The sequence below is a fragment of the Podarcis tiliguerta genome (assembly GCF_965153285.1).
Source record: "Podarcis tiliguerta genome assembly, chromosome: 14".
Classification (NCBI taxonomy): domain Eukaryota; kingdom Metazoa; phylum Chordata; class Lepidosauria; order Squamata; family Lacertidae; genus Podarcis; species Podarcis tiliguerta.
Window position 1 is genome coordinate 7,685,805 of NC_139547.1, and position 24,441 is coordinate 7,710,245.

Genomic DNA, 24,441 nt, shown 5'->3' on the forward strand with positions numbered 1-24,441 from the left:
TGACCTTCATTTCTGAAGATGGCCTTCTGTCTCAGAGACCTATCTTTCACTTGGACCCGGTTTGGTTGAAACTCTCATGGCTGGCATTTGAAAGGAGACACTTCTCTGAGGAAGGGCTCTCTTCTTGGTATTGATGCTGTGTTGCATCTCATTGTCCTTTGACTGTCAAGCTTCATCAGAGAACATGGAAATAATTTTCTGAATGGTGCTGTCGGCATAAGTTTGTCTTTAGAAGGCATCCTTTCTGCCAGATGGTTTGACTCAAGCCAAACACCTTAAAACTCTTGGCTTCCATTTCACCCTCTTTTATCAAAGGATCTGGACAAACCACTCAGTTCTAATCATTTTCTTTGCTGTTCTCTTCTGGAAGCTGCTCTGAAATCTTCTATCCAACATCACTTTCCATCCTGGGATCTCCACCGCCCTTTGAGCCCCTGAAATCTGCACCTTTTGTATTTTTCCACCTCTCTCTGAGGCTGAAGGTTTTCATTCCTATCTTGGCTGGTTGGCTTAAAGCCTGTATTTCCTTAGCTTATACCAGTCTGAAATGTCTACTTCCTGGTAAGTTATTTGCTCATACCATCAAAGCAGCAGCTACTTTAGCTGACTTTCGCCTAAATTGCTCCACTGCTGGAAATCTGTAGAATGGCTGCATAGGCTAGGCCCAGTAGGCAATTAATTATTGCAAGATTGACTTGTTTGCCTTGGCTGAAGTGGCATTTAGAAAGCACATATTTCAGCATTTCCCTTCTGTGCATTAGGTAGTGCCAATTTTATACAATTTCCCACCATACATGCTTCAACTCTGGTGTGTCCTAACCTGTGGCCTCCTGGATAAGCAAAGACTGTTCTTACCTGTGGAATGGATTTCTGTGTATATCAGTAGATGACCACTCTTTTGTGTTGGGGCTGCTGAGTTTATCTTTGGGTATACATGACCTTTTCTGTGTTAATTTCTTTTATTTGTGCACAGTGAGAGTTTTTGTACGTAGTATGTTGGCTGTTGCTGTTCTCTGTCTGATGTTTTCTTCCTGGCTTGTCATACCTTAAAATTAAGTCAGATAAGGGGAGTGGTTTTTAAAAAACATTGAGAGCAGCAATTTGCCTTCATGTCTCCAACTTGTAGTCACCTGTGTATATGCACAGATACCCTTTCAAAAGTAAAAATTGGGTCTTTTTAAATTAAACTCTTTGAAAGTTCATTTGAGTTAGTTATTGTTGATAAGCTAGGCAGGGCAACTTGAACACCGAATCCTCTCATACTTGTAGTTAAAAGCTTGTTGAATTTCAATGTTGTTTTTTGCTGAGTCCTTAAGTTTATTTATCCCAAATTCCTAATTTAATGCATGTTATTATTCATTGAAAAAATTATGCCCTACATTTCCCCTTCGCTCAAAGCAGCTTACAAATAAAAACCAAATATAAAAGCGCTTATATTCTTATCCTTAAAACACAAATAAACAAAATTAAAAATGGCAGCAATCTACACATTAAGCAGCAACAGAATCAAAACAGCACCAGTGTTTAAAAAGGGAAGTTTTCAATTGTTAGTGAAATACAAATTGTGGAAGGGAATTCCACATGTGAGGCGTCACTCACTGCATTTCGTACATTGCCACCAACTTTTCATTAGAAGGCAATGGCATTTGCAGAAGGGACACAGTAGCCAGGATTAAAGGCAGACAGACTCCCATATAAAGAGATGGTCCTTCAAGTAGCTTCGTTTCAAAGTTTTTTAGGGCTTTATAGATAATATGTTATATATGTAATGCTCTTCAGGAATTGCTGTTGCAAAAATACCTTGATTCATTCAGCTGGTTATATTTAGTTATTGACAAGTTGCAGCCCAAATTGCCTGACTGTTGTAGATCTAATGCACAGCTCAAAATAGCACTGCAGGAACAAATTTACTTACCTGTGTGAACGCTGTTGAAAATTGGAACCATTATTTTAATGAAGTTAGCTAGTGATGACTAAGTAGTGGAATGATGTAGTACTGATTTCTTCATGCCATCTCACTTTCCAGCTCTGTCAGGAATTTCTGTCTGGGAAGGAAGGCGTGATTGATGGCACAGCTTTGTTACTAAGAAATGAAAGAGAGCTTGGACTAACAGTGTTATCATCTTTCTAACAAGAGGCATGTCCTCTTCTGCAAAATTCCTGCAGACTATCTGTCCATAGACTGTGGTGTGTCATGATCACGTATGTAGGCTTTTCACCTGAATGCATCCAGTTTTCACATGTTGAGGACCTTCGGTTAATTAAAGGTTCCCAGTCTCCTTTATGGATTAAAAACAGTCATTCTTCTGGGGTACTCACAAGATGTCTATTCCTTCATGAAAGTGTCTCATGTATAAATGTTTTATAAACCTGAACTGCTCTTAGTCTAATATGATATACTGGTATATCTGCTGCTTTAAATAAAGATAGGAGGCCACCAATGGTCATGTGATAACAGATGTTTTTTGGGGGGCAATACTGGGACAGCCATCAGCTGGGATAATGTTCATTTTTCTTATAATGACTGTATTGAAGTTACTAGCGCATCTGTTAAGACATGCAACACTAGTTCTACTTAATGCTTGCAAGTTTATTTAACGTTTCAAAAAGTTATTTAAAATGCATGTTTTGTTTGTCTCCATGTCACTTCACAAAAGAAGGCATGCCAGTGTTATTGTTCTTATTTTTCAGATGGGAACTGAGTCATCACAATGGCATGCAAGAATTGCATAGTAGATGTTGGAATTAAATACAAGTCTCCCAATGGATAATTGTGTCTCCCCTCCCCCACAATCTAAACTGTCATTTAGGGTTTTTTGCTGGTTGTGTGTACAGTGGTACCTCGGGTTAAGAACTTAATTTGTTCCGGAGGTCCGTTCTTAGCTTGAAACTGTTCTTAACCTGAGGCACCACTTTAGCTAATGGGGCCTCCCACTGCCGCCGCGCCGCCGGAGCACGATTTCTGTTCTCATCCTGAAGCAAAGTTCTTAACCTGAGGTACTATTTCTGGGTTAGCGGAGTCTGTAACCTGAAGTGTATGTAACCCAAGGTACCACTGTATACCATGCAAACACGTTCCGTTTGGGGTATAGACAAGTGTTTCGAAGATGGCAGAATTTCTGAGTACAGTCGTACCTTGGATCCTGAATGCCTTGAAACTTGGACGTTTTGGCCCCCCGAATGCTGCAAATCCAGAAGTCATTGTTCTGGTTTGTGAACGTTCTTTTGGAACCCGAACGTCTGAAGCTGCAATTTGGTTTTCGAACGTTTTGGAAGTCGAATGGACTTCCGGAATGGATTCCGTTCGACTTCCAAGGTACAGCTGTATAGTATAGTGCTATCCACCATGCATAATGGCTGCTGTTGGGATAGTTTATTGGTGAGCACCTGGAAGTGGGTGGCGCTGTGGTCTAAACCACTGAGCCTCTTGTACTTGCCGATTGGAAGGTTGGCAGTTCGAATCTGCGCAATGGGGTGAACTCCTGTTGCTATGTTCCAGCTTCTGCCAACCTAGCAGTTTGAAAGCACACCAGTGTGAGTAGATTAATAGGTACTGCTGTGGCGGGAAGGTAAACAGTGTTTCTGTGTGCTCTGGCACTCATTGTGGTGTCCCATTGTGCCAGAAGTGTTTTAGTCCTGCTAGCCACATGACCTGGAAAGCTGGCTGTGGACAAACGCCAACTCCCTCGGCCTGAAGCGAGATAAGTGCTGCACCCCATAGTCGCCTTTGACTGGACTTAACTGTCCAGGGATCCTTTACCTATTGGTGAGCCATGTCACGGAGTTCTGTGTAGCATTGTTGTTTGTTAATTTGGTGCGCTTATATTTAAACATATGCAAAGCATTAAGTTGTATGTCATTTTTGAGATATTAGATTTCCAGGCTTAATACTTATGAAGATAGATTCTTCTTTAGTTACCTGTTTCTGAATTATCATCTTCTGCCTGTGTGTTATGCTAAATTTGTTGGAACAGTATATTTCATCGTGTGTGTGTGTGTGTGTGTGTGTGTGTGTGTGTGTATTCAGCTGATACTGAGTATTTTAGAGGCCTCTGGATAAACTGGCTTTCTTTATAAGGTATTTACATACTTCTAAAATAACCCAATAATTCAAATTCTTAGCTATCTTTAACCTGTAAAGGTATAGGTACCCCTGACCGTTAGGTCCATTCGTGGATGACTTGCTCATCTTGCTCTATAGGCTGAGGGACCCGGCGTTTGTCCACAGACAGCTTCCGGGTCTTTAACCTGTAAGTGGTGCTATTTCTAACATTCTGTTGTGTGACTGACAGTAAGTTGGACACTTGATTGAACTGTTCTCTTTTAAATTGCTACTACAACTTTAGGAATCTGTTTTAATTCTTAGTTCTTACTCAAATAAAATTAGAGACAGCAGCAAAGCTTTTGAACATTTAAAGAGAAATTAACTTTAACCTAGATGAGCTTCTGGGGCTGCATTTGCTTAGTGGAGAAGGAAATCTACATGTGATTGAGCCTCATTTGCCGTATGTTCCGAAACTTGACCATGCAAGCACACAGCCCTCACCCTTTCCTTGTATATCTATCAAATACTTTTTTCTTTTTCTGGAGATGCCTTAATGTTAGTGTGTGTTTTTCCATTTTTAACTTCTCATTTTCCCGAGGGACTTCATAAATATTGTTTCCTCCTACAAAGCTGCTGACATGAAGCAAATATTTCTAATACATTATTCATGTGGTGTTCATTTTTTTGTGTTGAGGAATTAATACAGCTTCACTTAGAAATTCTGTTCCATGGTTGAAATAGAAGAAAAAGATGGCACAGCAGATATTACATGCACAGTTATTTGATATGTGTTAAAGTTTAATCAACAAAAGAGATATAGCTTGCGTAAATATATATTCACCTGTTTTGCATGTAAAATTAAGCCAAATCATGGCTTAGCACGAATGAACAAAAACGTGGGTTGTCCAGAGTAAAGATTGTGGTCATGGCTCTAGTTTTGCTGCTGTGATACCATGTGCATTAGGGATGGAAAACACTGTCAGAGCACAGCATCTTAGCAGACTTAAATTCTACCACCTCTCATTTTAATATTATATTTTATTTGCTAGGGAAGGTTGTATCACAGGTACGTAGTATAGAATTATGGCTCTTAGAAGGGTAAAAAGAATACACCCTTAAAATACATGGCTTGAGGCATGCACTGACCCAAACGAGAGCAAATCCTAGTCTTCTTTCTGGGAGCCAGTAATTCTGGATCATATTATTCCTTCATATTAATAGAAAACTGTGGTTCTTAGCTGAGATGACTCATTTGGTAGTGCAGGAAACTCTTAATCTCAGGGTTATGGGTTCAAGCCCTATGTTGGCAAAAATTTCTGCATCGCAGGGGGTTGGACTAGATGACCCTTGTGTCCCTTTCAACTCTACGGCTCTATGAACAATATTTACATATAGTTTTAGGTAGGATTTGGTCGTATTTAAAGTTTTCTAACATGATTTTATTGAAAACCTGCACACAAAATTGCACTGTTCTTTGTCTAAGGATTTAGTAGTTCTTCACTTACACAATTTGTACTTTCAGTGGTTAGTCTCACAAAATCACTTTGTTTAGGATCACTGAGCATTTGTGATGTTTATTTGCAATCCTCTCTCTAAGCTTATGTTACTACACATTGTATGAAGCATTGGTATCAATTCTAATGCATGCATTATGACATTGTATTTTGTGTGAAGTGCTTGTAAGTTGTTTAATTCTGTGTAACAAAGGATGCCCTTGAAATTGTGATTTCACACAAGATCTTATTTCTTTACACATAACACTGTTACTTTTTTAGAACTTCAGTTCATGGTGTGTTAAAGTTAACAGAGGGATATACAGTATTCTGAAATAAGGAATATTCAGTAGCTTGCTAAGTTAACAGAATAACTTTATCAGCACAGAATGCAATGCTACACTTTTTCATTGTTTGCCCTAGAAGCCAGGATTCTGTTATTTGTTGCAGCTGATGTGCTTTGTTTCCCCTTGTTGGCTCATTGCAACCCCCCCCCACCATTATCTCAGTGAATACCTGAGATAGAGACTGATGTGTCCTTTCCTAGCAGCAGCAGCAGCACTATGCAGCCCAAATGAGATTCAACATGAATTGAATGATACTTTGAAGTAAGTTGTCATACAGAATTGTTCTGACCTCAATGAAAGGGAGGCAAGTCGCATCGGAAAAACTCTCAACTAGTTTCCTGCTGTATGGCATGAAAGACTGGCATTCTGGGCAGCAGTCCTAGACTTGACACTGCTATACATCCCTCTTAGCAGGACATAACATTTTGGGTGTTATACAGTATTGTGTTCTTCTTGCGTTAGTGGAAATATTCTGCCACTTGTAACAACATAATGAATGCATATGCATAGAAACATGTCTATCTTTCATAGCATTTACAAAAAGTGAAGCATGGATATGGCAGATACAGAGCTTTTAGTTAGTATCCCAGGTTTTCAAACCACAACACTAATAGTTCATGATACCTGAGTCATGATCAGTTTTAGAAATTCAGATATATAAGCTAGGCGTCAAATGGCTCCTTAAACCAGGATTACAGTCACCATACTCTGCTTTCTCTTCAGATTGTATAAATCTTTTGCCTTTTATGGTCACCAAAATGGAACGCCTAGTTACCATTTTAGGGCCAGAGAGCTTGAAAGTCATATTTTTGGGTATGACTTTTTGGTTCCTGAAATTCATTCTGATTGTACAGCTAAAATATAATGGATAGAATTCTACAGGATGTTTTGCCAGTGTGTGAAAACAGTTTAGATCCAAGGATCCCCAGGTATGCACCTCCAGATGGTGGAGACGTCAGGTGCCCTCCTGAGAATCTTCTCTTGGTCACAAATGGCCGATAGCTAGGTGCAAAATGCACCTGGCAAATTTCGAATACTTTACTGGGGTGCTGCTAGAGGGCGGAATTCTCAGTTCCTCCTCTGCCCAACCTCCAACAGGCTAGGAATCATGATCCAGTGAGGGGCCATAATGCATAGAAACAAGTTTCAGAGCATGAACTGGGATATACTCCTAGAATCAGCAGATTAAGAATAGCAGGCTGTATACCAGCCACTTCACACATGGAGCACTCCACCACTTCTTCCTTATTGGGGAAGGGTGGTAACTATGTGCAGAAATCCTTGCTCCCACCCTGCTCATCTACCCATGGAAGGTAGAGATTGTTTTTTTTTAAAAAAAAATCTGCTTCTCCCACTTACTAAGCCTTAAGATTTGGCTGCTAGGGCATTATCTCGAATTTTGGCATTTGGTTTTAGACTTCTGTCTCCAGCTGCAAACTGAATACTCCACTCCTTAGAAAGATGTATGCTGAAACACACCTTTCAAGCCATTGGACTGTGGTAAATATTTAAAGGGAGAGCTAGCAGGCCAAAAAGGAACTGCTGTTGATTACTGCAAGGGTGTGAATTCTGTTCCTCTCCAAAATAGCTGATTGCGATATTGTGACTTATATCACAGGGCCATGTGCATGCAGTTCTGGTGGCTTCTGTATCAGGCTGGCCAATCATGACCGCTGTACCTATTTGTACACACACAATTCTCTGTCCAATGAAGATGTTATTTCCACAGCTGTGGAGGGGCCATATTTTAGTGGTAGATCACATACTGGGATTTCTGCATGTAAAGTATCTCTAATAAAATATTCTATGGTAGTCGTAGTTGGAAAACTCCAGTTGGCACTCAGAGCTTGTACCTTTAAACAAGTCAGTATTGGGTTTAGTGAACCAAGGCTTGGCTTACTCAGTATAAAGCATATTCACATGTTAATAAAATATATATACCATTTTACCGGGGTTGGTTCAATATATTTTGAGGGGGGGTTTGTGTGTTGGGTGTTTTCATTTTCCCATTTTAGTAAACAGCTTCTAAATTCCGGAGATATTCTTATATTATTACTCATTGTTAGACTTTAAGAGAAGGAGGAAGAATACAAAAATTATAGTGGGCTTCAGTAACTGAAGTTTCTATATTAAGGAATGGCATCTAGGAGTTTGACAGGCTGCTAATGAAGGAACAGTCTTGTAGTAGTGCAAGATCATTTTTCCTTTGAGATCCATTGCATATATAAATAACTGTGTTTGGTGCCATCTAGTGGCTGCGATGTTGCATTTTAACAGAGAGAGAACAAAGATAGAAATTTTTATGAATCATGTCTTTGTCCTACTTCCCACACTTTTTGTTTCTAATGAATTTGAATTGTTTCTGACTTGTTTAATGCTACTTGTGTAGTATATTGAAATGAAATCTTGCAGATTCCATTTTTGCTGTTATGACTGGTTTTAGATTAAAAATCTTAATTTTGTTTCTCCTTGATTTACTTTGGTATTTTTTCTCTGCTCTTGAACATGGAGGCTTGTATGATTTCCAGAGTTTTCAAGTTTCCCCACTCCTTGCAACTTGAAACAACTGCCTTTAAGGCACTCAATTACTACAAGTTGTATCTGTGGGAAAACAGTACTGCAGTTTGCACTAACTACATGCTCATAAGGAATGTAGACGAAGGACTGAATGCTTCTTGAGAGGCTGTCTGTGGCTTGCTTTTAATCATTAAGACTGAAATGTCACAGACTTTGCATGCTAATTATGAGGTCCTGTAGTACCATTCCAGTTAATTGTACTTTTTATAGTGTAGGACAAGGGTGGCTAATTTGTGGCTCTCCAATATATTGCTGGACAACTCACATCAACTCTAGCTAGCATGACCATTTGCAGTGGATGATGGGAGTTGTAGTCCAGGAGCATTCAGCACATAGTTTGTTTACTGTATTTGCTTGAATCTAATATGCACTTTTTTTTGCCAAATTATGTTGCGAAAATTAGGGTGTGCATTATATTCAATGGTGCATTTACATTTGCTAGCAAATACTTTTTGGATTTCAAGGTTTTGAAGATTGAGGTGCGCATTAGGTTTGATGATGCATTAGACTCGAGTAAATACGGTATTTGTTGAAATTTTTTAGTCACTTTATCTTGGCCTGGGCAACCGAAAGCAACTTACAAATAAACAGACAAAAAAAATCTCACATAGGTACTTTAAAACCAAAAGGGGGAAAAATACATTAAACATCACAGGTTAGCCAGCAATTTGATATCTGCTCCCAATGGTATTATTTTATTCTTTGTTCCACTTTTTAAATCAGAAACATGAGTTAAGTGGTTTTAAAAAGAGGCTTTCTTCCAGTGAGCCACTAAACTCTTCTGTAATTTTAATATTGTGTTAACAATTTCTCCATGCATCCAGGCCTTTTTGTTTGAACCAGAATTACCAATGTATACAGTGGTACCTCAGGTTACATACGCTTCAGGTTACAGACTCCGCTAACCCAGAAATAGTACCTCGGGTTAAGAACTTTGCTTCAGGATGAGAACAGAAATTGTGCAGCGGCAGCGTGGGAGCAGCAGGAGGCCTCATTAGCTAAAGTGGTGCTTCAGGTTAAGAACAGTTTCAGGTTAAGAACAGACCTCTGGAACGAATTAAGTACATAACCAGAGGTCCAACTGTATTTACAAAGTCTCTTGATGGGAAAAACATCTAGCAAAAGTGCTTGTCTGAGAGGCAATCTAACTATTCATTACTTCTGTCTAATAGTGAATAGTAATTTGGAAAGCAAAGTTGGAGCCAAGACAAGGCCCATTATTTCTAAAGGAGAATCTAAAAATTTGGCCTTAAACAGTTATTTGCTAGTAAAATATCAACCATGTCAATACCCGTACTTGGAATTTTTTGTATTAAATACATGCCCAGTGGACTTTGCCTGAGTCTGTTCCCCCCTTACTTCCTCCATCTCCCACCAAGCCCCCTCCCCCCTTTTAGTTTTGTTCTTATTGCATTTACTTTAGGGGTAAATGAAAAAGTCCACCCCCCCAATACAACAGTATCAAGCAGTGCCAAAATGCAGTAAGAATGAGTATGTATAGTCAGTCTCTCAAAGAAAAACTTAGTTGTAAATAGCTTCTAATTTACTCTTTGAATACAGAATTCTTTCTCTAATGATTTTTTCATTTCATATAGCATAGCAGGTCAAATCGAGGCTACTGTTCCTTATAACTAAGAGCTAAATCTGTCTTGTCTAAAAATTGACAACCTGTATTTAGGTTTCTTGGCATTAATTAAAGAACGTGCTTCCCAGCCACCCAGGCAGAGTACTCTATTGAAAACCATAATTTCTCTTGTTAAGGGAGAAGGGGAGAGGTTGCACGTTTATCCTGGTATCCTAGGCAATTAGTACTCAATCAATGTCATCTGCTTCATCCGTATTATAAAGGGGCATCTACCCACAGACAGTTATTTAAAAACAAGTAGCATTTTTTTCAAGTGCTCCAGTTGTCAAAAGAGCTTTCCTTTACAAATCAACATGCTTCTGTTTTTCAATCTATAGCCAGATGGAAACGCACCAATACTTCCTTTCTCAGGCCACTCAGCTGATACAAGCTTTGTTTCTTTCCAGGAGGATTAGCCTGTTTTGTGTGATTATTCTTCATTAGTGGGATTTTATCAAATTCCTGTGATCTAGATGTAAATACAACCTGTGAAAATTAATGGTACATTTTGAATTTGATATGCTAAAAGTGTAAAAGCAAATGTTTGCTTTGTTTCTGAAAACAATATCATTCTAGAAAATATTTTGTTTATAGAGCTGCCAGAAGAAACACAATATTAGTTTAGATGTTAGCTTTCTTTTTTTGCCCATGAAGCCCTCCAAGCGGTTCTTACAAATATTAGCAACATTAAGCATTAAAAATCCACACTGAAACTGTAATAAAACAATTAACAAGATAAAGAACTGACACAACCAGCACAGAAAATGCCCCTTTTATGATACCAATCAATCCTCCCACAGATGGCACTAGTGGCACCTAGAGTATTGACCTGTTCATGAATGACTCATGGGGCATGGGGGTTTACATAGGATTATAGGCATTGGCCTAATGTCATAAATGAATGGCTCAGAACCACAATACTTTAAGGACTGTCTCTCCACATATGAATTGACCTGGACCCTGCGATCATCATCTGATGCCCTTCTTGGTGTGCCTCCTCCATGAAAGGTCTGGAGGGTGGCAACATGAGAACAGGCCTATTTTGCAGTGGCTACACACTTGTGGAATGCTCTGTCCAGAGAGGCTTCCCTTGTGCCTTTGTTACATATTTTTAGGTTCCAGGCCAGAGCCGCATTTAGGTTTGATGAGGCCCTAAGCTACTATAGGTAATGGGGCCCTTTATAAGTCCAGCTGTCCTTTGTCAACAACGAATTGTCGTTGGTTTTTGTGTTGAATAATTTATGGACCTAATAGGTATCTAAAGCCATTTGCACATAACAAATAGGAGCCTACACAACACAAAACACTGTTGCTATATGTAGGGTTTTTTTTGTTTTGTTTTTAATCTTATATTTTGAAAATGTACATCCAGGTTTTTTCCTTTAATTTTTTTTGGGCCCCCAAGAGGGTGGGACCCTAAGCTACAGCTTGTTTAGCTTATACATAAATCCAGCACTGTTCCAGGCAAACATGTTTCTCTTTTCCCAGGCTTATTTTAATAAATATAAGTAGTAGTAGTAATATATTTATGTGTGTGGAAGACTGTGGTGGGAGAAAAAACAAACATAGAAAACAGGACATGTTTCTATAATCTCCTGTTGTGGGAGTGAGACTGTCAGGTTGGGCTTTAGGACCCACCAGCAGCAAAGACAGGAAAGAGATGGAGCTCCCAGAATACCTCAGTCTGCCCTGCCTTTGCAGCAAGCAGTACATGTCTTCTGTTCATGTTCAGTAAAATGTGGCATGTACTTTCAGAACATAAGTATTTGTTTTGATCCCTTCACTTCTGTTCAAAGAGGAAGTGATAAATGCTAAATATGTATATGCTTGGAAATATCAAAACAAATGTTGGAAGGAAAATTCAGGAATTAATTTTCAAACCTGAGTGCTGTCCCCCTTCCAGTTTTTAAGAGAATCAGGAATGAAGAAGATGTCCTAAATAGTGTTCAGCACTTGTTTACTTTATGAAAGTCTATTACAACTTTGCAAAAAAAAAAAAAAAAAAAGTTTGTGTTCAAATGTTTTAAATTTTAAATTTGTTCAGTTTCATGGAGTAAGAACTTGAAATTCTTATCATGGAGTTTGCTGAACGAAAAATAATTAAAATTATACTAGTGACACCCATTGTTTATCCCCCCAGCTTTGCTTTAGCTGTTTAACAATGAGATATGGGTAGGTTTTTTTTAAATGAATGAATGACTGAATTGTTGAATAATTCATTCAGTGTAAGGAACATTGCTGAAATTGACTGCACAACATTTCAAAATCTCAGGTCCCTACCTCAGTTTTTGGAGATCAACACTATACTTTAGGTTTGAGCCTTGTTGAGCAAGAAATGGGAAGGAATGCTCCAATATTTCCCCTTTGCTTAGCTAAGATAGAGGAAACTTCTTAATGTCTTGTCTTACCTTTCTCATCGGTGGAAGTCAGCAATGTTGGAGTTGTTGCCTCAAAGAACCTGGAGCATCTTGAAGTGGCAGTTCCCAAAAGATCAGCCCTCTCTTTGCTGCTGCTCAGCTGTATCAACTACAGTGGAACCTTGGTTCTCAAACTTAATCCGTTCCGGAAGTCCATTCGATTCCCAAAACTCTTCGAAAACCAAGGTGCAGCTTCTGATTGGCTACAGGAGCTTCCTGTACTCAAGTGGAAGCCAGGTCAGATGTTCGACTTCTGAAAAAAATCGAAAACCGGAACACACACTTCTGGGTTTTCGGTGTTCAGGAGCTGATTTGTTCGTCAACTAAGCCGTTCGAGAACCAAGGTTCCAATGTATATGGGAATGCACACATGAGAGTGAGTACAGGTTGGACACACTTACTTGGGCTATGTCCACTATGTCTACCCACTGATATGCTCCCCTTGGTGTATCTATAAAATGTTAAGCACTTCGATTTATATTATGTATTTTTTATCTTTATTAACTTTTTAATTAAAAGTTCACCACAAATTCAGTAGAAAAGTGTGAGGGACACAGGAAGTTGGGTGTGTGGGAGAGGCAATTTTCAAAGTATGCATACTGACACTTCCAGAAGTTCTAAGGTCCGACCTTCTTGTGCCAATAAATCAGTGGCACCATACTTACTTTGACTTGTGGGTTGCCATACCAGTAAGGTTGGGTGGGACCCACTGTTCTAATCACATGATTAAAACTACTTAACATATTTGCCCTCCCTTCTGTTGGAAGGCAGTATACATTAAGGAACTGTATACTGAGAATATGATTAACTTAAAATGTGTATTCACCATGTTATTCCAGTCAGGTTATTTAGTTAGCCCTCGTTCAGCAGAGAACAAATTTCTTAGCAAAGATACTGTTAGTCTTGAACGTTAAGGCTCTGTTGCAATTAAAGGCAAGTTACCTTTGATTAAACTATGTGAAGGCTACGGCAGCTTGGGGAAAGCTTCACGAAAAAACATTAATATTCTCATTTAATGTAAAGTATATTTACAAAACAATTTAATTTCTTGTATGACAGACCCTGGTTACACAATGTGGGATAAAGCTTTTCTAGAAAAAACAGAATATATTGTATGTTAAATTATTATGGGGAGGATGTGGCTTCACTTTAAATTTTCAGTGTGAGAGATAACATGCAAAACTTCATAAGACTATAAAAATTGTTTTGCTAGATTAGGCCAAGGGCCATCTGTTCCAGTGTTCCAATGCCAAGAAATAACAGCCAGGTGGCTCTGGGGCTTCAGGAGTTTATATGCAGGTCATGATAGCAATCCCCTGTTTGCCCCCAGCATGTGGAGTTGAATTAATTTGTCTTGGCAAACAGGTATTGGTAGACTTAGCTTTAAAAAATGAGGGAGAGGGAGAGGGAGAGAACGAGAACAATAGCAATAGCTAGCTAGCATCCAACATATTTTGTGGTAGTGATTTCCTTATGTCAGTCAGTGAGTAGTCTTTCCTGAACCTAGTGCTGATCAGTTTCATTGGATGACCTATTAGTTCTGGTTTGCATATTTTGAAAGACATAGGGTTATTTCTGAAAATTGTCAGGTTCTTATTTCCCCTCTCTGTAACATTAAGTATCATTTACTCTTTGCCATGTTATGGAATCCTAATGTTGTGAATTTTTGGACCATAGTAGATAAATTTTGAACTAGAGGCAGGGAAATGCAGAATGTTGTGATGAAATGGCATAAGTTAAATCAGTACTACACATTGGTGGTGAGGATAAAAACAGAACATGAGTAAGTTATTTTGACAACAGTCCTGTTATACCATAACATGTAGGTTCACTCTGTCTGTAGAGTATATTCTCCAGTCTCTATGCCATTTCCAGCTTGTTGTTACCCTTTTATAATAAGGTTACCAGATTTTTTTCAATGAATCCGGGGACACTTTTGAACTTCCTACTAAATAGATGGAATTTGTCAGGGGACTGATTTGTAAATCTGGGGTCTGTCCACGGGAAAAGAGGAAATCTGGTAACCTTATTTTATAATCTTTCTTCTCTTTGGACAAGACGGGTAATATTTATGGTTTGCAACTCAACAGGACCCTTATACTGGCCTTCTTCAACTTTGTGCCTTCCAGATGTTTTGGCTAACAACTCCCATTGTCCTTCACCATTGACCATGTTGGCTCAGGTAGTCTGGAGAGCAGCAGATTGCAGAAGGATGTTTTATATTATCAAGCGGCTTAAGCCGAACTTTGGACTTACAAGCCATATGCCTCATGGTTTATACTTCTAAGTAACTTCCATTTACGTGTGTGTGTGTGTGTGTGTGTGTGTGATTTGTGAAATATATACATCTCTGTAAACATATGCATGCTAAGCATGATTGCCTATTTAACCACCAAGTTCATAGTCCTTTCTAGAACCTATGGTAGTTTCTTCATGAGATGGAAAATGTAAATATTTTTGATGATGATGATATATATTGGTTCCGTTACACAGGATATCAAAGCATATATTTATTTCAAATATTTACTACCAAAAGTAAATAGTAAGGAACAATATTCAATTGTTGTAAAATAAATATTTAGGATATCTGAGAAGCATTTAAAAAATCTTCATTTCTCTTGTGTTTTGCAGGACCCACAGTGAGGACTTTTACTCCATTTTATTTTACTGTGGAGCCAGTGGACACTCTGTCAGTTAGAGCTTCATCTGTTATACTGAATTGTTCAGCTTATTGTGAGTCATCTCCAAAAATCGAATGGAAAAAGGATGGGACTTTCTTAAACTTGGTGTCAGATGACCGACGCCAGTTGCTACCAGATGGATCTTTATTAATCAACAGTGTAGTGCATTCTAAGCACAATAAGCCTGATGAAGGCCATTATCAGTGTGTTGCAACTGTGGAAAGCCTTGGAACCATTGTAAGCAGAACAGCTAAGCTCACAGTAGCTGGTGAGTATTTTAAAGTTGTTTCCTTTCGTGTGCTTATCCCATCTCACAAATGTTGGCCTCTCAGTTCCACAGACAACATCCTGCTGCACTGTATGTGAAGGGATTTTTTAAGACTTTCTACCTGAGAGGTCCCCCTACCTTACTATTGCAGTGTATTTGGTGTGCTGCTGCACAGGCAATTCCCTATCACACTATCCACACAACAAGGTCCAGAAGTCAGTTGCTCTGCATAAATGATAGTGAAGGGCCAAAGGACTGTTGTTCTTTGTTTCTCCACATGTGTTTTTGTAGGTCTCTACTTTACTTATCTGTTATATTTCATAAATGATGTGGCATTATGCAGACTATTGCATGCTACACCTCAGAATTTTATTTTGTCACAGAGAATGGAGAAACAAAGGGAAAAGAACCTTATAGTAGTTTTAGATTGGAAAAACTTGACTAATGTAGCTTTTTCTTTCATTTCCCTAATGAACTATAAGCTCCTCTCAGGGTTGTTTTCTTTGCTTAATAAAAAGCTTTGGGTAATGAATTCCTTCCACAACCCAGCAATATTTGCTGCTTTTTAAAATTCAAACATTGCGTGTATTAAATTGTGACAAAAGGAAGAACACAAGGCACAAGTGCTTGATTTTTATCTCCAGTATAATGAGTTTGATGGCCCAATTAGCATAAACGGGTCTGTCCTGGGCTTTTGCCTGACAAACTTGATGGTCGATTGGGGATGTAAGGACTTTAATGGTCCTTAATGACTTGGAATCTCTGCTAGCCTTGGGAATTTTACACCCTTGAGAGTTTGGGGAAAGGATAAGCTGGATAGCAGGGGAGGTGTTGCTGCTGCTGTATGGTAATCTGATTCAGGCTTATTAGTTAATACTGTATGCTTCAAGAATTCCTCCCCTCCACCCACATCCATCTTGAACATTTGTAAATTAACAAATGGTAAAAAGAGACTAGTGCATTCTCCTTATACAGATTGTAGTATTGCCCCTGTAGCATTGTCTCGCTGCCCATAGAACACAACACCATCATACAATCATGTCATGTCATGGTTTTTATCTTCCCTGCCATCATGATTATTACTGTGAGGAGGAAAAGTGCAATACTTGTGGAGCTTTAACAAAGCTTCAAAACTGGCAGTAGGTTCCTGCTGCTTGGAGCTTCATTCTGTGAAGCAGTTTCAGTCTTTCAAATTGACTTTGCAAAGATGAAGAAGAGATGGAGGGTGCTACGCATGTGCCCATCAGAATATTTGGTTCCTATCACTCCCTGTGATACAGAAAGCTTGTGGCCTTTACTGAGTTTAATTGCTTGTGTTATAGACTAATTCTTAAAATATTTCCTGGATCACAGTGAACAGAAAATTTTAGTTATTGCTTAAGTTCTATAGAGAAAATGGTTGGTGGATGACAATATTTATCTCATCTAATGAGATGAATCTACAGCGATATGTTACTTACAAGAACCCTAGTTGCAGAGTATTATTATTATTATTATTAGTTAGATTTTTACCCAACACCTTTGTCCAAAGGAGCCTAGTGTAAAGCATTACCTCTGTGTAATTTGCTATATTTTGTGACCAGCTATTATAAAATAGCTTCTATTGCGGAGTAGGAGGGACAAGGCTGAAAAAGATCTACTTTTTCTTGTGCTTTTTCTGAGATGAGCAGCAATTGGCGAAAGGCTTGCCAAGTAAAATAGTTGGATTACGCAAAGGTAACAAAATTTAAAGCTAAAATTGTAAAATCAAGAGGAGGAGAATTCAGACTTTTAGTCCTGCATTAAAAACTATTAAGACCACATGGAATATTTTCACTGCTATCAAGAATGGGGCTGGTTTCTCATTCTTTGGGAGTGAATTATACAGTCAGGATGCTGCCACTGGAAAATTTGGAATTTATGTAACAATTTACATAATCATATAAATGCCTTGTATCCATATAACCTTGTAGGATGAATAGATGCAAGTGGAGGCTAATGCTGAGAGAAAGTGGCTTGTCAGATTTTGTACATGGTAGAGGGAAAAATTTAATAGGGGTTTCATGATTTGCAACTGAGCTGTGTAGACTATGTCAGTTCTCATTTCTGTTGAATTAGGGTCATAAAATGTCATAGTGATAGTCTTTTGTGGAGTACTAACTAATCACTTGTATACATCAGTTAGTGGAAACTTTGACTGTTCACTTTCACAGAGTATGTAGTGGTTATAATTCATGGACTGTATATTTAGGGTTGCCATACAAATTTCCTGGACATATATGGAATACTGCAGTCGGCCAAACAAAATTCAATAACTTTGCCCTCGCAAAACAAACAAACAAACAACTTTGGCAAAAAAAGCTCAACAACTGTCACGAAGCACCTTATTCTAATATGGGACGTATATGAAGAAAATGTTACTTTAAAATGGACGTGTGCAATAACTATTGTCAGCAGTAAAGCAAAACACTGTACTTATATGTATTTAAGAATAAATGATAAAAACAATGGCTAACACTTCAGATAGGAGCTAAAAAGCCATAAACCTGGTGTTTCAGATGTTTTTCTTTTTTCTCCATTTTTTATAAACACATGCTCATTTCATTTTTGTTTTTCCATAATCATACCATGTTGACTTTTTAATGGGAATTTGGGTCCAGGAAATGTTTGGCTGAGACAATAGCCCTACTCTAAAATATGACCTTGTTTCCTCACCTCACCCAAAACATGGAATAACTGAAACAGTTTTATAATATAGGAAACTAAATTTTAGAACTTTGGAATCTTTAATTAAATTATAAAAGTTAATGCCTCTCTGGGCTCCTTTGAAAGGAAGGGTGGGATAATTTTTATAAATAAAAAAATTAAATTCATTGTCCACTTCCCTTTTCTTTTAAGGTCAAATACTTTTACAGTTGATTTATTTATTTACTATTAAAATATTTATGTACTATTCATGAAAAATCAGTTTCAAAAATCATACAGTAAACAGAACAGGTAACTTGCCTATATCCTAGACATGGGAACCACCCACCCAAGGAACCTTAGTCTTTCCATGAACCTCCCTGAGATCTATGGATATAGGGTGGTATACAAATATAGTAGTAGTAGTAGTAGTAGTAGTAGTAGTAGTAATAATAATAATAATAATAATAATAATAATAATAATAATATCTTATGATGAAGTAAACCTGTGTGTCATCAGTATACTGGTGACACCTTGCTCCATAACTCCAATAACCACTCCCAACTGCTTCATCTAGATGTTAAAGAGCACCGGGAATAGGATAGTACTCTGTGGAAACCCCATTGCACAAGTACCAGAGGGCCAAAGAACACCCACCCAGTGCTACTCTCCGAACCCACCCCTTAAGCTACAAACAGAACTACCATAACACAATGCCTCTGATATCCATCCCACTGAGTGGGTCCAGGATGATACCATGGTCAATTTTTGCTCCCTTAAAGTGCTCCTCCGCCCCAGTTGAGAGAGCCCCGCCTCTGCTCTTGCTTGCATGTGGGTAGGAGTGGGATTGGGACTGGGAAGTGTGAAGCCTACCCTTCGCAGCTGAGTGAGCCCCGACTCCACTCCTGCTTGCACTTGGCTACTGTTGCCTGGTCGGTCTTCGGGGAGTGAGGGGCAAGTGGGCAAGGTAGCTTGCCTGCCCCCCACACCAGTGAAGGCAGCCTGGCCAAGGAGCCCTAAGGTCCTTGCTGCTCGAGCGTGAGTGGCAGGAACACCGGGGCTGGCTCCACTGGGGGCAGGAGCTCTCCCACCCCCAGTGGAGCCTGGCCAAGGAGCCTGAGTCCCCTGCTGGTTGTGTGTGAGTGGCAGCGGACTCGGGCTCTCTCAGCTGAGGGCAGGAGCCTTTCTGCCCCCGAGGTGAGCAGTGGGCTGGGGCCAGTTGTATTGGCTACAGCAGCCCATGAGGTGTGGAGGTAAAAGCGCCTCAGCTCCCATGATGAGAGCTGTGGCAGTTTCACCGGGCACATTGCCGGCTGGAGCCAATGCAACTTTTTTCTGCATTGTTTGGCTGGCGATACACTGCGATGTTGAAAACCCAACATTGCCCAGCCCTAGATGTGACACTTACTTTTGTACAGTAGGCTACTTTCCAACCGTACAAAAAACAGAGTGGTTTCTATACCCCATCCCATCGCTCCATTCAGATAAGCAAAAGGCATTACAGTGGTACCTTGGTTTGCATATGTCTTGGTTTGCATATGTTTTGGATTACAAACATGTTAAACCCGGAAGTGTGTGTACCGGTTTGCAACCTTTTTTTGGATTACAACCCATTTTTTTTGGATTATGAACAAAAATTTTTGGAGGCCCCATTGGCGAAAGCATGCCTTGGCTTACAACCTGTTTTGGTTTACAAACGGAGCTCCAGAATGGATTATGGTTGTAAACCAAGGTACCACTGTATATCAATTCAAGGAGACATTACAGACAGGCAAAAGCACCTGAGGTGGGTGCAAAGGTTATTGTGGGATGTGACCTGGGGAGGAGGTATGGCCTATAGAGAGCCCCGAAACAGAGACCTGGAGGGCTGCATTTTGCCCTTGGCCATGAAGTTCCCCACCTCTGCATTAAGGGATGTCATCTGTGCAGATCCCACAGACTGCCTCATTCCCTAAGACTGTGATTCACTGGCAGAGATGCTATATATGTCTCCGTTGCATAAATTGGAAACATGGAAGTAGCACATAGTTAAAAGCCGTCTAAATGGATTTATATATATTTCATCTTAATTGTTGAAAGGGGAGAAGGGATATGTTTTCATATTTTAGTATGGCAATATTTTCCATCTGAAATCAGGAACTTTACAGCTCTTCTACCAGTTTTTAAATTTTGTTCTGCTCAATACAGTCAGTGCAGAACTTAAATGATATTATTATTTAGTTAAATATGTAACTTAGAGCAAGTACATGAGCTAAGTATCCATTATTTCATTCTGGAGTAATGTAATCAAAGGGGGCTTGATAGCTGAGCTTGTGGACAAACCTATGCTTCACAATAGGATATGCTTATGAACAATCCTGGACAGTAGGCTAATGAGTCAACCTATTTTTCATAATGGAAGTATAGTTGACATTCTGCTGCATTGTAAGCAAACATATGACTGCAAGAAAGAAAAAAATAAGGAAAAGTACAGATGCACAACCTTACATGTGTTTTTTTTCTTTTCTTTTTAGGACTTCCAAGATTCATCAGTCAACCGGAGTCAGCATCAGTCTATAGAGGAAACAGCATAGTTCTTAATTGTGAAGTAAATGCTGATCTAGCACCCTTTGTAAGGTGGGAGCTAGATCATGAGCCACTCTTTCTGGATGACCGCGTATTCAAATTGCCAAGTGGAGCTTTAATTATTAGTAATGCTACCGATGAAGATGGCGGAACATACTGTTGTATTATTGAAATTGGTGGTTCTCCCAAATACAGTGATGAAGCAGAGATTAAAGTTCTTCCAGGTAAAGCCATATGTGCTCAGATTTCTCTTTCCTAGATTGCAACTCACTAGTAAGATTATTTAATTGCTGGCAGATAGGTTCTGTCAAGTTGCTCTTTGTCATTTAAAGTTAGCCATCTCAATGTATTCTGTAGATCCCTGGGAGTTGTACTTATAAAAGCTTACTTTAAAAAGGCTGGTTTTCTTTAAAAAGGACTCTTGAATAGTAACATAATTTTCTTGTAATGAACTTTTTTCAAGAGACTTTTGCCGACATCGTCAAGAGAGCAAAGTATGCAGAGATCAATATTTATGCCTATGTCAAATATTTTTGTCTAGTATAGTTATTTACTGGTGGTGGCCATTTTCTGAGAAAAGTTTCTAACAGAAATTGCCTTGGTTATTTCTTGGCAAAGCTTTAGTTGTAATGATCAGTATGTATGAAGAAGCAAGTCTGGAACAGCCTGGACTAGAGCATTGCATCCATAATTACTGTGTTTTGTTAATATCACATTACATTTATTTTTACTATAATAACCTTGGACTTTCTTATCTCAATATTTACAGAATCTGAAGTTGCCTCAAATCAGGTGTTCCTGAGGCAGCCTTCTTCACTTACCAAAATTACTGGGCAGAATGCCGTTTTGCCATGTGTTGCTACAGGCATTCCCATTCCTGTTATCAGATGGACAAGAAATGAAGAAGAGCTTGTTACAGAAAGGTGGGTAGCTGTTCTGGTGTTACATCAGCTCTTACCTCTCTGCTACCTCTTCCCATCCTAAAAACCCCTACTCTCTGCCATGTTTTATTGATGGAGGAAGCTGATTATTCTGGGAGATTGCCAGGTGGGCTTGTTGTAACTGTGTAAGCACATTAATCACAACTCAATTGGACTAAGTCTGACTTTCCTTTTGATAGTGACTGCTATGTTATATGACAATGACCAACTGTCTGTTCTCTTGCCTATGTAATTATAATATGTTTAAAGCATAGATAAAGGCTGCAAAGCTCAAGTGCCTAAAACATTTAATGCTCATATTTGAGAATTCGAGTGCCTTTTTATCTCTGCAAAAAGCAAGCCCATAAAAATTAACTTAGAAGGGAATGTGGTCAGCAGATAAAGGGTTACCTGGGGCCTTCCAGCTGCTCACTGACTCAGCAAAATTTACACATTGAGCACCACAGCAGCTGGTTTTGGAGCTTTCAGTCCCTGAACTAGGCCCTCAGTAGCTTGTCTTCAATGAATAGAGCTGAAACACTATTTAAAATTTGATCTCATGTCTGCCCTAGCAGTGTGTTTCCTGCAACTGTTGTTGCTGCCAGTACTGAGTGGAAGCTGAAAACAGCACTGTCTGTAAGCTAGATGAAATACTCAGTTCTATGTAGAATGGGTTACGTTAAAGAGGAGATAGTGGCTTGACTTGACCCTTTTAAAAGCCGCTTAGGTCTCTAGAAACTCATATAGGCGATCTGGAGGAGTATGTTTCTGCTGTACTGAATGCTACTGTAACACTTGCTTCTGGATAAATAAATATGTTAAATTGCCTCAGAAAATTGTGGCACAGGCATATTCTGTACAAAAGTTTTAAGAGATTGAATGACTTTTGATTTCTGCGAAGAACAAGCCCTTAAAAATTGACTTTAGGAAATAAACAATTCACCAATCTGTCCTGTTTTGCACAGTTCTAAAAATTATTTATTGCTGGCTGGAGGGACTCTGAAGATCAACGATATCACAGAAGATGATGCTGGAACATATACCTGTATTGCAGAGAATGGAAATGAAACAATTGAAGCTCAAGCTGATCTTATTGTACAAGGTATGTAACTACTTTTCAAGAGATTACAGTCACAAATTTCTATATCTTAAAATTATGTACTGTTAATGGGGCAGAGGAGGTACAGTAATTTCTACTGATCCCTATAATTAAGGGTTAGGCCAGGAACCAACATTCAACATACACTAGCTCAGTGCAATGTAACTGTTGCTTGTTTTGCATAATGTTTAGTATTTCAACAGCTCTTCCTTCCTTCCTTGATAGCTTAGTGAGCATTTGGGGCAGGGTGCCAGAACAAACCAGGATAAAACCAGTGTAGAGGGTTCGGATGTAATGAGAAACCATGGTTAACTGAAGCAGAGATTCATAAGCTAACTTCATATTCTGGTTTGTGGGGTACACAAGCTATAGTTACTTAGGTTTGAACCTCAACCCCAGCTACCCCCCTTGACAGCCCCCCACAGCTCTTTCTACCCCCAGTCATTCCTGCCTACCCGCCACCCGATTGCCATTCCCCCACAGTTAACCTAAAAATGCCCCATCCTATCCCTTCAGCAAGCACTCCAATCCCAATGGCCTAAAGCAGAGGGGAATGAACAGGAGAATGTCTCTACCCCCTTCACACCATACTGCTCCGGGTTAAAACACTTTCTGCTCTTGGCAGCAGGATTTCAGGATTGGGGCAAGTTGTGGAGGGATGGGGGAGTTCTGGGCAAACTGGGTAGTGGCAACAGCAGTGATGAACAGCCCTTGCTCAGGTAGTGTGTGCATTCATGGGCAGCGGGGTAGTGGTAATGGCAACACAAGGGACGCGGGAAGACCTCCCTGGGCCCACCTGCCTGCTCAGTTGCATGCTTGGAGAAAACACAGAAAGGTTGGAGTAGTCTAGTTTCTCACAAAATAAATGAGAATAGTGCCTCAGAATTTTGTTTTCTACAAATGCCAGAAACTTGCTTAACCACTCCCCACCCCCCCAAAGGTAATCAAAGCATTATGGTTTACACAGTGGAGGAAGGGGGGAAGCAGCCACCACCCTTCCCCTGCCCACCACCCTTCCCCTGCAACCCCCCCCCCCCATAAATGTCTATAGGTCTAATGTGTTAAGATTATTGTGCAGTGTTTTCCATGTTAGGTTTGTGTGTAATACAAAGGTGTTGGGACAGGGTGGGGGATGTAGTCTGATCTCATTTAGCCACTGAAAATAAAATGGATGAATTTCCTTTACGTAGATTATCAGAAGGTGGCATTCATTTAATCGGTTAAACACAGGAAATTACATGGAGACAGACATATGCTGACAAGGTTATAAGTTCACTTTTCAGCTGGGGAATACTTTATATTTCTCATTCACTCTACTTGGGTCTCCAGAGTTTCCTGTAAATATTATGACGTAAACTACATGGAAATGGTTGTTTTCCAGTTGAGTTGTATGACATCTTTAAATCTATCTATTTTTAAGAGTTTTGCATTAAGCACAAAATACAACAGACTGAGCAAACATGTTTTGAATTCTGATCATACAGATTTACAGAAGAAAGTAAAAACTTGTACTGAGAGATTTAAAATTTAAGTGCATTTTTACTTCTCCCACTTGAATTAAGCTGGTAAAAAGCATTTTGGCCCCCGTTGCAACCTGCATATTTAGACCAGCCTTTCTCAACCTTGGGTCCCCAGATGTTGTTGAACTAAAACTCCCATCAAGGCCAGAGCTCAGGGATGATGGGAGTTGTAGTTCAACAACATTTGGGGACCAAAGGTTGAGAAACACTGATCCAGACG

General features: G+C 39.4%; 1 protein-coding gene across 16 annotated transcripts in view; it reads left to right on the forward strand.

Moving 5' to 3' along the window:
• The window catches only part of NEO1 (neogenin 1), a 102,496-nt gene that overhangs the window by 22,826 nt on the left and 55,229 nt on the right, over positions 1–24,441 (forward strand). For all 16 annotated transcript variants that reach the window (XM_083412965.1, XM_083412957.1, XM_083412956.1 and 13 more), the window contains exons 2-5: positions 15,135–15,452; positions 20,631–20,906; positions 21,452–21,605; positions 22,568–22,704. In XM_083412965.1, the coding sequence (XP_083269091.1) occupies positions 15,135–15,452; positions 20,631–20,906; positions 21,452–21,605; positions 22,568–22,704 (885 nt within the window). The remainder of the gene's footprint in view (positions 1–15,134; positions 15,453–20,630; positions 20,907–21,451; positions 21,606–22,567; positions 22,705–24,441) is intronic.